This window comes from Bactrocera oleae, chromosome 4, assembly GCF_042242935.1.
Source record: "Bactrocera oleae isolate idBacOlea1 chromosome 4, idBacOlea1, whole genome shotgun sequence".
NCBI classification, from domain to species: Eukaryota; Metazoa; Arthropoda; class Insecta; order Diptera; family Tephritidae; genus Bactrocera; species Bactrocera oleae.
The window spans coordinates 58,278,960-58,294,701 of NC_091538.1; the positions used below are offsets into that span (position 1 = coordinate 58,278,960).

General features: G+C 33.2%; 1 protein-coding gene and 2 non-coding genes across 3 annotated transcripts in view; 2 read left to right on the plus strand and 1 right to left on the minus strand.

The window, feature by feature from the left end:
• Window positions 1–2,142: 2,142 nt before the first annotated feature.
• Window positions 2,143–15,742, minus strand: part of LOC106624504 (serine protease 33) — a 29,777-nt gene continuing 16,177 nt past the window's right edge. The window contains exons 2-7 of the mRNA XM_070108814.1: window positions 6,174–6,428; window positions 3,975–4,375; window positions 3,544–3,917; window positions 3,051–3,196; window positions 2,880–2,987; window positions 2,143–2,554 (exon numbers count right to left, since the gene is read on the minus strand). Coding sequence (XP_069964915.1) covers window positions 2,391–2,554; window positions 2,880–2,987; window positions 3,051–3,196; window positions 3,544–3,917; window positions 3,975–4,375; window positions 6,174–6,255 — 1,275 coding nt within the window. The 5' untranslated portion in view covers window positions 6,256–6,428 and the 3' untranslated portion in view covers window positions 2,143–2,390. The remainder of the gene's footprint in view (window positions 2,555–2,879; window positions 2,988–3,050; window positions 3,197–3,543; window positions 3,918–3,974; window positions 4,376–6,173; window positions 6,429–15,742) is intronic.
• LOC106624500 (uncharacterized) lies at window positions 10,467–11,127 on the plus strand. The gene is made up of 2 exons (XR_011396000.1): window positions 10,467–10,751; window positions 10,813–11,127. It is a non-coding gene; the product is annotated as an uncharacterized protein (transcript).
• LOC106624502 (uncharacterized) lies at window positions 13,449–14,158 on the plus strand. The gene is made up of 2 exons (XR_011396001.1): window positions 13,449–13,753; window positions 13,815–14,158. It is a non-coding gene; the product is annotated as an uncharacterized protein (transcript).

Consider the following 15,742-nt stretch of genomic DNA (forward strand, 5'->3'; position numbering starts at 1 on the left):
TTTAATTACAACTGTTAGCAAATATACAAAATTGTAATGGTTTTGAATCAGTTACTAACAATTTGTACACTACTGTCATATTGGGCGACTAACGCGAGTATAGTAGCCGTTAGGCAATATCCAAATTTTATTTCTGCATAGCAACGAACTACTATATTTTCAGTGTATTATGTATTACTACCATTCTTTGTTTTCATAGGTTCTCCCTAGCAGCTTTGAAGCTAAAATTTTTTTATACTCCTGCTATCATTAGTAACAATTTGTAGCTTATCTCTTTTACGATTGAAAAAATTATTTCAACTTCGATTAAAAATAATTCTTTGTTGATTTATCTCTGTCTCTTAATATCGAATCTAAGCTGAATATACGAGGTGTGTTCAAAGGAAAAGGTAAACTTTTTTTTTTTTTTTTTTTTTTTTTTTTTTTTTTTTTTTTTGTAATACTTATTTATTCATCAATATTAAAGTAATCTCTCTCGCATATAATACACTTGTGCCAATGCTTTTTCCAATCCTCGAAGTACTTCTGAAATGCGCTTTTCTCATCATCAGCTCTTTCTTCGATTCTGACTTAATCTTATCAATTGTGGCAAAAAAATTGATTGTGCCTTGGTTTCGACGTCATAACCATATATGACTCATCTCAGCTTGGTATATGATGTACTTTAATATATACGATATATTTTAAAGCACAACGATTTCATAACAAAGTGATCCAGCAACTTGCCACAAAAATTCGGAAGAAGGGAAATGGGGAAAAACCGACACATTTAAATGTTTTCGCTCTTGTTGCGGCTTTTACGAGTGTTGTTGTGCCATTTTTGTTTACCAATACAAAGTTACTGCTAACTGCTGTAAATATTTATACATACATACATATGCAGGAGTGTATATGTCCATCTTGAAACCTACAAATCTACACTTCCAAGCAACTAAGTAATTTAATGATGTTGTTTTTGTTGTGATTGCAATACGTACATGTCGCTTCGAACATGTGCAGCTGTCGCAGGTCATTTAAGCTTGTAAATATTTTTATTGACTTTTATTATTTAGGTTGCAATTGTATTTTCGGTTTTCGGCTCGTTTTTGTTTCGCTGCATCTTCGTTTTACTCATACTTAAAAACAAAAGTGGCACAAGCAGCGCGAATTTATATTGTTGTATGTCTAATATTTATTTTCTGTACATATACCATATGTAAATAATATATATAGTAAAGATATGAGGCGAATAAAATTTTTATAACTATTGCTTTTCGTTAGTTGCTTGTATTCAATTAACTACTTAATAATCTGACTTTTTTTTTAAATTTATTTCCTTTTCTGCATTTTACTTGTTGTGTCTATGTATACTATTAAATATTGGGGTAGAACACATAAAATCCTCATCTTCAAGTATAAAGCCGGCCAAGATTACATATAACACATATGTATATATATCTTTCGACTATGCTCATGATCGTGCTCTAAATAGTTATCTCCTGATAACTTAACTTAAAAAAAAATAACAAAAAAACGTTTAATATAACACTATTCACAAATAAAATATTTACCATACAATAATTGTTTTTTATCGGTCAGCTTGTATGTCAGCTATATGCTATAGTATTCCGAATTTAAAAGTTTCTTTGGAGATTATACCTTTGCCTTAAGCAATAATCCATGCCAAATTCCGGAAGGCTATCTTGTCAAATAAACAAGTTTTCCATACAAGGACTTGAGCTGAATAGTCATCAAAAGAACAGTTTCTTGAGGAGAAAAGCATGTGGACAAATTTCGGATCGATATCTCAAGGAATACTAAAAACTTCCTTTTGGTTGTTACAAACTTCTTGCCAAACTTAATATACGCTGTTCACGGTATTAAAAAATAAATAAATAACCGATCAGTGGTAGATGATCACCTAAATGGAATATCCTTTTTAGCAAAAAGTTTGGCTTTTCATAAAGTAAAGAAAAAAAAATGTTTCGGAATATTAGACACAAACCTTTTTTACTTCTCTTCTAACAACATAAGCTTTTTAAACATTAAAATATTTTATGAAAAAAAATTTAAATATCAACATAAATCATAAAAAGCATACACCTTTTTGTAATTAAATAAACTACATTTTTCAACAGAATATTTTTTATTGTATGCATACTCCTTCTTGGTGAGAATAAATATAATAAAATGATGTGACATTACTTGGAAAATATTCAATAACTTCTAACTAAATTAATTTCTTAAAAAAATTATAAAAGTACTAATTAATAAACTACACTAAAAAATAAGCAAGTCTTGACTAACATATTGAAAATTATTTTACGCTAACTTTTATTTATTTAATAATAAAACTGAACTAAGTCTCAATATAATGTATATTTGTTGAAGATTTCGTGCAATGGCGTCGCTTAGGCATGTCGCACAATCATTTCCTGTATCCATTTAGCAGTCATTTGTATATTGTGATAAATGCCCGGCTGATGATCGACGCCACAACCAAAACCGGCGCTAGTGATGCCAACCAGTATGAAACGGCCGCGTTCTTTGATAATCAGCGGGCCACCAGAGTCACCTGTGAGACAGATTAAAAAAATGTTGGTAAACGTTGTATAGAGAGTTAGCCTAAAAGTATGCAATGCAGTCAAATATGTTTCACTGAAGTGAACTGTTCAACATAAAATTTGAAAACTTAACAGTGGTTTGGAATAGCTAGCTGGGAAAGAAAATAAATTGCAAATACTGGTCAAATACATATCAAATGGCAATCTCTAATCAGGTATCAATTATCAGGTATCAACCGAGTTCCAAATATGTTTAGATCTACCATCTACCAGTCTAAAACTGTATGGCAACCGCCTTTATCTGCCTTCCTTTCTCATTCAACTGTTCCAACTTACCCAAACACGCATCCTGATGCCCATCCGAGTGTCCCGCACAAAACATTTCGCTATAAAGTTCCACATTGATACGTTTACTCTCGTGCCAGCGTATGCAATCAAAGGTAGCTGATGCAAAAAATATGCAAATGTTGAATTTTTCTATAAAAGTGATAGTTAGCAGTTGCTTACTGATGATTGGTACAGTTGCTACTTGCAACATATTAGTGCCCGTGTGACCCATACTGGCCTCAGTTTTGCCCCAACCGGCGATCAAGCCTTTACGACCAATTAAAGTGATGGGAAACTGTGGCAGGCAAATGGGAAGAATGTGATCACTGTAATAGAAATTTAGATATAAAATGTGTATAAATGAATGATAATTAAGATTCACAATATTTTTATAAGTTTTTTTTTCGCATTATATTGTTTTGCAAAGGATTTTTACATAGACACATTTAAGCCAGCTCGCTTTTGAAAAAAAATTATTTAAGCCTATTTAGGTTTCGAATATTGAATGATAAAATTATTGAATACGGCAATACCATTGACCAAATTCGAAATCAAAAATATCGAAATTTAAGTCGAAAATTTTTAATATTTAAATATGAGAGCAGAACTTAGTTTCCTGATATTCAAAATCGTATTTATTTCTACTTTTCAAACTCCTACTTTCTTCTCCTACCTAAACCCCGTTGGCTTAGCTAGCTTGAGTAGCGCCACATCGAAACGATCCGGCTGCGTCATACGAAACTGAAAGCGCGGATGTACAATCTTCTGTATGACTTTATGCTTCTCCACCGGCAGCGGCTCATGTATATGCCCCAAATTCTGTGTATCCAATTCGCCCAGAAACACTGAAATGTCCGGTAGACGCGCCTGTTGTATGCAATGTGCCGCCGTTGCGACGATATTATGTGAAACCAAAACACCGCCACATTGAAACTCCGCTATACGTATATGCGCCTGCCAAGGATATTCGGCGAAATTCGCAGTCCTGCCACCAATAATGCGCTTCTGCAGTGTACGCTGTGCGGCGCGTGGCAAACCGCATTCGAGCTGAAAGTGAAGGCGATAAAACACACTGAGATCGAAAGTATTAAAGACTTCACAAACCTTGATGAACACGTCATTCTCATTGCGTCGCTTTAGCATTACGCGTTTGGGTAGCACGCTACCACCAACACCACTGCTACTAGCACCTATGCCACTGGGAGCACTAGCCGCCAGACGCTTATAGTCAGTGAGCGTGTTACTTACGAGATTTCCAGCAGATGGGTGATCGTTATTTCCCTGGTAAAGTCCATACTGTACCGCTGCTGCTGTGATGGCTATATTGTTCGCTGTATTGGCGTTGCCACTGCCGCCGATGCAACAGGAAAATAACCATTTGTTGGCGCCACAGCCTTTTGCGTGGCGCCCACCTTGCAGCCAACAGGAGAAAGACAATTTACACGGCCACACGCTGTTCTGGTGCACACACTCGCTGGGAACGCCTAAGATGGTGTTTAGAATGCCTGAAGAAAGACGACAATTATAATCATAATTACACTACTATTGTGGTGTCATAGCAGGCAAATGAGCCTTAACATGCAATGGGTTGAAACTTTGCGCAGAAAATGTCTTGTGTCATATTAAAGCCCTACTTTTTATGATATGCTTAAATAAAAGTTATGCTTTGGTCCTTGAAAGTTCTGCTGCTACTCGTGTTTCGAACAAGTCAAATATACTTCGGTTAGAAAATTCTTTGCTCTTTGTAAAGCTTTATCTAGATATATCTCTGTTGAGCCTTTTCAAAATAAAAGAGCTGAACTCGAACGGAATTAGCGGATGGATATTACAGGCGAACAAATTCAAGAAAACCATGCAGAGTTGGCTTAGCAGTTGTAGCACCCTCTTTTTGATCGCGAAGAGCACATATCATAAATTGGATGACTGATTTGGCCACTTAGTCCTCTATATACTTAAGCCAATCCAAAATCACTTAAACTTATCATTCTCTCACTTACTATCTGTGGTTCCTTTTATGTTCTGTTATTCCATTGATGTACTGTTCCTATTAATTAATATTCTATTAGTTAATATTATATAATAGAATATATTATATAATATAATATATTATTTAATATTATATAATATATAATTCCTATTAGTTAATATTACTATGGAATATAGTCTATACGCATGCCACATTTTTTTGCATTTATTATAGAACAAAAGAGTATAAAAAGAAATATATTTTGTTGTTGATCTGTCAGTTTATATGACACCTATATGTTATAGTAGTCTGATCTGAACAATTTCTTATCCGATTGTACCGTTGCTGTGGAAAATAAGCCATACCAAATTTCATGAAGATATCTCGTCTAATAAAATAGTTTGTATGTCAACTATATGCCATTGAGGTATAGGATAGGATATCTCACAAGCTGAGGGACTTGTTCGCGTCTATACAGACAGATGGACAGACAGACAGACGAACATGGCTTAATTAGACTCAGCTCATAACGCTGATCATTTAGATATATATATTATAGGGTCTCCGACGTTTCCTTCTTATACCCGCTTCAGGATGTTAAAGCGAAGAGGAAATATGCAACGTAAATATTGTTTTTATAATTTTTTGTGTCAAAGGAGTAATATTGCTAATAATAGCTATCTAAGATTCGTCAATATTTAGAAAATATCCAATTGACTGACTAGCATAAGTCAAATAGAAATCGAACAGCACAATTTTATGTCTCCTTAATCAGCTATTTATGAGTTCTCTTGTATTTACTTCACATTCTTTCTGTTTACGAAAGTAAGTTTTGGACCGCTTATTGTTTTGTTAAACTCGTATATTCTCCGAAATATAAGCTATAAACTGATGAATCCAAAAATTTGTGTTTAAAATTCACTTAATGTGCCTGCCGTGACATGAAAGTAGACCACGGAAATAATAAATAAATTCTCATTACTAAAAAGACTGACTCAAAAATCGAACTTGAAAACGAATAGGCGTAAAAGTCCCTTAGTTTGGTGTTGGATATGCCACAATATGTTTAACTTAAAGGCATTTTCCAACTAAATACACAAAAAACGTTTTATATCTGATGATGATTCCTAAACAAGTTAAGGGTTATACCAACTCATTAATTATTATAGATTAGTTTAGGAGTCAAGCCACATAATTTTGCTATATGTACTTATGTGTCTGTGACAAATAGGTTTTTTACGATATTTTTTTGCTATTTAACACCTTGAATAATTTTGTAATTTGCTGTACCTTTACTAAATTCTATGACAAGAATGAAATATTGTTAATCCACTTACCCGCATCAACTAGTCTGATGACTTCGCAGAGATTCCAACAGTGGCCGATGATGAGTAGCGACCATATATTCCATAGGTGCATGGCGTGTTAACGATTTCGCTTGCATGTGTGCGTATTTCTTAAGTAAATGTCTGTATGTGCTGTAAACACATCAAACGAACGCGCACTCACATAAATGCTTAGCACGAAATTATCGACTGTGACATGTTCATACAAATTGATGGCGCTACGAAAAGCAATTAAAATGGAATGATCTGCAAAAACAATAAATAAATAAGCGTGAGTCAGCCTACAGTGTTAAATGCGTAAGTGCAATGCAAAAAGTAAGTATTAAAAAGTAAAATTAGAAATAATGGCGGTGGAGTAAAAGGCTGTCGGATATTATGAGTTAAGAAGCCATAGGAAGTTAACAAAGGCACACACATGTGCAATGATGTGTTCAAACGGCTGTGCTTGTCAGTGATATATACATATAATTGTCTATAGTATATAAACAAACAACAACAAAAATTAAAATTGTTTCACTCCATCAGTTGAAGCCTTGCACATTTCTTGTGCTAATGAAAGCATGACCATTTGTTGTTATCAGCTTTTATACCCTGAATATCGTTGATAGACACCTCTACAGACCTTACCGTTACAATTAAGAGCTCATACTTGGAGAATTTTCTTACAGTTGTCTATCAACTAATTTTTCAGAGTACGAAGCGAAAAAAAATCTTTCGTTTTATTTACCCACCTTAATATATGTATATACACAAGTAATCGGCACAATGAGCTGAGCTGAGTTGCACACCTCCTTTTCTCTCCAAGAGATTGCGGCTTTGTCGGAACCGCCGATACCGGACAATACAAACTGTATTAGCGAAATCAAGTTCTTCTATGGAAAACTTTTTTACTTTACGAGATATCTTCACGAAAATTGGCATGTATTATTGTTTAAAACAAAGAAATGATTTTCAGAACTTAGTTTAGATCGAACCACTATAGTATATAGCTTCCATCTACACTAAGCGATCCAAATCAAGTTCTTGTATGCAAATTTTTTTTGTTTGTAAAGGGTATTATAGTTTCAGTGCAGCCGAATTTATCGTTTTGTGCTTTAACTATTTTTTTGCTATTTTGTTTTGTTATTTTGCTGCCCATTCGACTGCCCATTCGTGTACTCATTCATTGTGTCGCTGTGCGCTTCACTGGTATAAACATAAATCAACAACATCTGTACATATGTATGTATGTAAGTATGTGTGTGTGAATTCATTCACTGCTTTTGTTATTATTGCTTTGTTTAGTGAAAAATATGTCGCCGTCGTCTGTCATCAGCTGCTCGTTGACTTGACAACTGAAAGTTCTTATTATTGTCGTTATTTTTATTATTTTCATTGTTGCACTGATGCCAGCTTTTGCAGCTAGAAACCACCTTCTTTGCTCCAGATTTTTACATCTTCTTTTTATTATTTTTATATTTTACTCTTTTCAGATTTAATGTTATTCGTAGTTAACTGGTTTATATCAACAATGTTCTTGCTTTGCTTTGCTAGTACATATGTAGCGAATATATATTCAAGCTTTATTATATACTTATATATGTATATAATTATAAGAAGTAAAAGAAACAATTATGGAAGATTCGCTGCTTTGTTTAGATATGAGATTTACGTGTTAATATTAGAGTTTTGAAATATTATTAGTCGTTGTTAGTCTTTAAATAATCAGACCTTAAAAATAAGTTTGTGAAAGAAACATTTTATAAAATTTTAATAAAAAAAATCTAGGAAGTTCTTTCAGCAGTCAAAGCTTTGAATTTATCAGTGTGATTTTTCTTTTGAACAGCTCTTCATTGAATATTATATCAGAACTATCTCATTTCCTCTATTCGGCAAATATTTTACAAAAAATTAAGTTCCGATTGATCAATAAGAAGGTTAAGCTGTTCATAGCCAAACCGAGGCGAATGTTTTAGTTAACAGGAACAGAAGTTTTTGACAATAATTCCGATTTTTTAAGCTACTCTAAAGTGTTTTCACAAAAGACTACTGTTTATCTGGAAACCCGCCACCTCCTTTCGGAGGTCCTTCTAGAGATCGGTTACAGGAACAAGGGAATCCAAAATTTTAAAATGAGTCGCCGATTATTAAAGTACACGAAACTCGGTAAATCTATAGTTTCTTATTTATTTATTAAGTAAAAGGCCTTCAAATAGATAAATAAATAAATAAGTCAATCTAGAAACAATTCTGAGAGACGGAAGATGTTCGGACCCTTACCCTATTCCGATTACTTTGTAAAGCTTCAATACAAACTCTCAAAAAAATAAAAACAATTATTATCAATGTTTTCGTGGCAATAATTTCTTTAGCAACACAATAATTTCACCACGAGACTAACTTTCAATGGTAAAAATTGCCAGATGGAAATGTTCACAATTTTAGCAATAGCTGACAAATCTTACTAAGTATCAAAGCTCGGCTGAGTGCGAAAAGATTCTTTTGCAGAGAGTTTGTGCATAAGGTATAATACTTGCCTTCTTCTTGGCATGGAAAAGCCTAAAAAAATTCAATACGCAATACATATTTGCTTCAAACATGGCCTTCTATAATTATGGTTCCGCTAAACATTTCAAAAATATCCTTAATTGAGTCAATTAGCAAACCGTCTGTAATACATGTATACAGACATATAAAAAAATTGGCTAATTAGAACAATAAAGAACTATGGTTAGTAATTCAAATTCAATTAAGTGGTAGTCATTTCAAAGGTACTGTCATTTCGCGTCGTTTTCAGTAGATGTCATTTGTTTTAGCGTGAACAACGACTTGTTTCATTCATTGAAAATGTCGAAATTTGTACAATACCAGATAAAGTGTTTTTGCGGGGAGTTCTTCTTCATTACTTTAACATGAATAAAAGTGCTACCGAAAACCATCGTATTTTACTGGACGTTTATGGTGACCATGCTTTAGCCGAGCGAACGTGCCAAAAGTGGTTTGCACGGTTTAAAAGTGGCAATTTCGACTTAGACGACGGAGAACGACCCGGTCAGCCAAAAAAATTTCAAGACCAAGGATTGGAGACATTGCTCGACGCAGATGCATGTCAAACGCAAGAAGAACATGCAAAAGTATTAGGAGTTGATCAAGCAACCGTTTCCAGATGATTAAAATCATTAGGATTCATCCAGAAACTTGGAAATTGGGTGCCTTATGAATTAAAGTCAAGAGACGTCGAACGTCGATTCTGCATGTCGGAAATGTTGCTTCAACGCCACCAAAAGAAGTCATTTTTACATCGGATTGTCACAGGCGATGAAAAATAGATTAATTATGATAACTCAAAGCGCAAGAGATCGTATGTGAAGCCCGGCCAGCCATCGACATCCACGGCAAAGCCGAATATCCATGGTGCCAAGGTTCTGCTATGTATTTGGTGGAACCACAAGGGTGTGCTCTATTATGAGCTATTGAAATCTGGTCAGACGATCAATAGGGACCTCTACCGAAACAATTGATTCGTTTGAAAAAGGCCATCGCGGAAAAACGACCAGAATATGCGACCAGACACGAATCAAAAATTTTTAATCATGACAACGCTCGGCCACATGTTGCAAGGCCAGTTAAAAACTATTTGGAAAACTGTGGGTGAGAAGTTCTACCTCACCCGCCTTATAGCCCAGACATAGCACCTTCCGATTACCACTTGTTGAAATCAATGCAGAATGTCCTCACCGGAGTACGCTTCATCTCAGAACAGGGTATCAGAAATTGGCTCGATTCTTTCTTGACTTCCAAGCCGGAGAAGTTCATTTGCGATGGGATCCACAAACTGCCAGAAAGATGGGCAAACATCGTAGCTTCCGATGGGCAGTACTTTAAACATTAAATGTATAAAAATTTTTCATAATAAAGTCTTAATTTTTGAAAAAAAAAAACGCACGAATTAATGCATACACCAATTAACCCATTAATCTTTAAGGGAATGGTTCGACTTTTAACTTATTAGTTTGATTTAATAAAGTTCAATTAAGTTATAAAATCCACTTGACTTTTGTTTTTGGTTTTTATCGAAACAAGCAAATCAATGAATCAGTGTCTTATTCACCAAAGAATACTGTACTTGACATACAACCCGCGAAAAAATTGTTATTTCTGAGAAGTACTAAAGTTATTAAGCGAGTGCATGAGTACTTAGCTACAGTCGTTTCATAAATTGGCAAAATATAAAACTAAGTTACAACTCAATCAAAAAAAAAATTAGAAAAGTGAATCGTATATTGCCGTATCTAATAACTCAGAACGAAAAACTTCTCAGTAATGCCAATACTGTACTTAGACATAAGCTATTAATTAAGATATACAAATTGCGCATCACTTACAGCAACTCGATGCAATTAGTGATTACTAAAGGGCGCCGATATAAAAGAGGCTTTCATCACCGAAATGAAGGTAGTCTTACTAACCTTTTCAAACGTAATTTCTATTTCCTTGTGAACTTAAAGATGGGCAACAAAATCTGCCTTATTTTCCTCATGATTTTTACATACTTTACGGCTATGGCATTAGCACGTCCACAGGGTTCGGGTGAGTGTTGGAAAATATATATCACTCTGGGAGATTTATATACATATTTATATGCCTAAAGGTACTTCTTGCGGCCCAAATGCCCAATTCACCACTTGCGGCACCGCTTGCCCATCCAAATGCAGTGATAATCCTTTGTTGGGCACAATTTGCACGGCACAGTGCGTCGTCGGCTGTCAGTGCAATTTCGGATATGTGCTGAACGATGCGGGCGAATGTCTGAGAAGAAGTGAATGTTAAGCGAAACGAAAACACACGACGCTATCTTTACAGTTATGTTTAAAAGCAAGATATTACTACTTTGTAATTTTTTCTTAAAGACGGTGAACAACGAATTAAATTGTCAAACTCAACTGCAACTTGACATGGGTATAAATCGGTTTTTATTATTTTTGAAACCAAAAGTGTAGGAAGTTTTGCGTCAAAACTTTTTTTAGTATCCATGAGACTTCAAACAATTTCCATGCCCATACCCTAACTTTTAAATAGTTAATTAGTACTTCAAACAAATCCCCTCTAAACTCGCTAAAAATCAATGCTATACAATATGTGATTGTGACTATCAGATTTATTAAAAATATTGTTACTAAGTGCAATAGGTTTGACTAGTACACCATCCTTTTTGGCAGTTATTATGTTCGGAGATATTTACTCGTTTCAAAAAATATAAATATTTTAGAAGAATTTTAAAAAGTGCACTTTAAGAGGGAGGAATATTATTTGAGTCAGTCGCTGCGGTCACTTGCCCGAAATCATCTTTAAAACATAAAGGCAAACCCTTATCTTTATAATAAAGCTAAATCTTGTACATATTATTAAATAAGGTTTTTTAGAAAAACACCTGTATTTTCAGTTTTAGTGTTATTCGCAGTTAACTGATTTATGTTAAAAATGTTGTTTCCCCTCTATTCCAGTACATATGTAGCATACTTGTATATGTATTATTTCCGCAGTCAAAAAATCATAAATATTAGTAGGCATTGTTTGAATTTTATCAGTGCAATTTTTCTTTCGAACAGTTCCTTACCGAGCACTATCTTGAAATCATTTTATTTCCTCTATTTGACAAATATTTTACAAAAAAACTAGAATCCATTGAATCAGTAAAATGATTACAGCTGTTCATACTTATACCAAAAAATTCGATTTTTATTGCATATATATCGATTGTACTTATATTTACTTCTTCTAATTATTTAATAATTTATTATATTCTTCGAATTTGATTTCAAAAATATATTTTTTAAGATAGAATTTTTTAGGTTGATATAATTGGCTACCAAAATTTGAAACGCGGTTTCCTCAAAACGGCTGGATCTATCTATTTGAAATTTTAGCACGACCTTCTTAAATATGTTTGTAAGGATATGATCCAAAGAATACGATGTTTATAAATTTCGATTTTTTGAGTTACTCTGCAGTGTAAATTCTTTCCGAAAAATCGACTGTTTTTGAGAAGCCGCTAATATGTCAAACTTTAAAATTTTGATTAGTCCTTCGACCATTCTCTACTCATCTATATTAATAATAATTTTTTTTTGCCTTTTTGATTTGGGTATAATTTTAAGCAGAAAAATCTTTTTTCCATGGTCTCTCAAAGATCTGGGAACTCAAAATTGTTCTAAATAAATTGCTCATTATTATAGTACTTGAAATTCTGTAATTTTTTTTATTCATTTATTAAATAATATGCCTCCAAAAAAATACACGAAAAACGCGTTTTTTCTGACCTGCTATAGTCTTGCACTCCTTACGTCAATGTAGAAACAATTCTGAGATACGGAGGATATTCGAACACTTTTCCCTTTAGCGAATACTTGGTAAAATTTCAACAGCAAACTCTCAAAGAAATCAAAACAATTATTATCAATGTTTTCGTGGCAATAATTTCTTTAGCAACACAATAATTTCACCACGAGACTAGCTTTCAATGGTAAAAATTGCTAGACAAAAACGTTCTCAATTTTAACAATTAGCTGACAAATCTTACTAAGTACTCGCTATACATATTTGTTTCGAACATGGATTGCTATAACTTTTGTTACGCTAATTAAGACAAATTTGAAGCTTTTAGTAACCGTAATCGTTAGGCTGAGAATATATTTGCAAATACGCAAGGTCTGCCCAATTATTTACCACACCCTTGAAATGGTGAAAACAACTATTGTTATAGCCAAGTATTCATTGACATTACAAAATTGCTGAATTACATTACAAAATTGGGACAATATGTATTTCAAAAAGATTCTTAATTGAGTCAATTAGCAATCTGTCTGTAATACATTATACAGTAATTAAGCGTAACTCACCGCTTAATTAGGCCATACATCTTTGATAGAAGTGGTTCGACCAGATTTATGTTAATGAATTTTATTTACGTTTCTTGGCTCGACTTTTAACTTATTTAAATAATTACCCTAATGACGTTCAATTCCATGAAAATCGATTTGAGTTTGTTGTGAAAGTTTTTGTTTTGGTATTTGTAAAGACAAACGATGAATAAATCAGTGCCCAATACACCACAGAAAACTGTACTTAAACAAGTGTCGCGTCAAAGTATTTATTATTTCTGAGAAGTACTAAAGTTATTAAGCGAGTGCATGAGTACTTAGCTACAGCGGTTTCATAAATTGGCAAAAAATACAACTAAGTCACAACTAAATCAAAAAAAAAATATAGAAAAGTGAATCGTATATTGCCGTATCTAATAACTCAGAACGAAAAACTTCTCAGTAATGCCAATACTGTACTTAGACATAAGCTATTAATTAAGATATACAAATTGCGCATCACTTACAGCAACTCGATGCAATTAGTGATTACTAAAGGGCGCCGATATAAAAGAGGCTTTCATCACCGAAATGAAGGTAGTCTTACTAACCTTTTCAAACGTAATTTCTATTTACTTGTGAACTTAAAGATGGGCAACAAAATCTGCCTTATTTTCCTTATGATTTTTACATACTTTACGGTTATGGCATTAGCACGTCCACAGGGTTCGGGTGAGTGTTGGAAAATATATATAACTCTGGGAGATTTATATACATATTTATATGCCTAAAGGTACTACATGCGGCCCAAATGCACAATTCACCACTTGCGGCCCCGCTTGCCCGGCCAAATGCAGTGATAATCCGCTTTGCTTAGCAATAATATGTGACTCCAGCTGTCGGTGCAATTCCGGATATGTGCTGAACGATGCTGGCGAATGTGTGAGGAGAAGTGAATGTTAAGCGAATTTTAGTTTTGTTAATTACAATAATGCACACCGCTATCTTTACAGTTGTGTTTCAAAAGAAGATATTCATACTGTATAATGTTTTCTTATAGAGGGTGTCTTAGAATCATATTACTTTTTATTTCAAATAAAACATAAAAATTAGCGAAACCACTAAACTGAACTTCAACTTGTTGAGTTTTTTTGGATCGATTTTAATCATTTTTGAAAACAGGAATGTCGAAAGTTTTGTCTCAAGTCTTTTCGTAGTAATGGAGTACAAGAGACTTCAGACAAGTTCCATCCCCATACATTCATTTCTGAAATAGTCAAAGATCGTTTTTAATAAATACACTCTGAATTCTCTAAAAACACCGTTATACAGTATGCGAATGCGGCCATCGGCATATTTATTGAAAAATTCTTTGCCAAGTGCACCATGTTTTACTAATACCCCTTTCTTTCAGGTCGGTATTTTGTCGGTATATATTATATAATATTTTCTGCTTTCAAAAAAAAACCGTTTTTTAGGCGATTTTTAACAAGGTGGCGAAAGCACGTAAATTCTAAAACAATCTATTTAGTTTTTTTTTTTTAATTTTTAATTATATGCATGGAATTAAATTTTTTTTTTTCAATTCTGTTTTTGGGATTTAAATTTTTTTTATTTTTCAATTTCGTATATGGGGTTAAATTTTTCTTTTTTTGTTGGACTAAAAGTTTTAAAGTTACTTTTAATTAGAATTTTCAATATTACAAACTAAAACAAAAATTAATTCAAATGTGAATACAATCATTCTGATTCTGCAACCCCGAATGTGGCTAATATTAGTAACGAGTTTGGGCGCGATCAGAGGATTATATACCCAATTTTGTAATAAATAATAAATTATCTTCGCGAAAGATAATGAGTAAAGCTACCTTCAATATCAACCATTCTGGTCTTAAATAAGACAATCTATTGTATTTTCACATTACCATCCATATAATACTAACACTCAAATAATGCTAATTCTAATCTAAATGTGATCTTGACACAGAATATATTAAAGCATACGTAACTCTCGCACTGACGCTATCTGCTTCGTTATCAATTAACAAACCCACTAGAGTAATAAAAACAGCATCAGCTATGGTCTGGAGAAGATAAGTGATTGAGAACATCGCGGCAAAAAGTTTCAATAAGCGATAAGTGACAAATCACAATATAGATTAAATGCGTCATTTGAGAATTTTTAAAAGTTTTGCTTTTTTTGACAAATACTTTCAGTATTTCGTTGACAGCTCTTATTGTTTGATAGGTCATTAAATCAAGTTCCCATATTTTGCTTCAATCAACATATTACTAAACACATACTTGTGGTTAATGGCGTATGAATTATCTACTGATTTATTGTTGGTTTATGAACAAAATATGTTTATTAAGCGAATAATTATAACTATATATTAATTTAAAGTGCAGTCGAGAGGGTAATACAGTTGTGGTGTTTCTGTGATTTACATTTTCCGTTTTGCATTGTAAATCACATCAAAGGGAAATAATTAAATAATCTTGTCAATGGGTGTGAAAATTATTTTGAATTGTTTATACAAATATATATTTTGTTGCATTGTTATTAACTGTAAAAAAGCAAAAAAACAACAGTAAATTAGTGATTATTGCAAATATGAGTTAGTGATATGAAATATTCGATATCCGGAGATCTGATATGAACATTTTTTTTATGGATTATATATAAAAATTTAATTATGTACGAATCCTCATTTTCACATT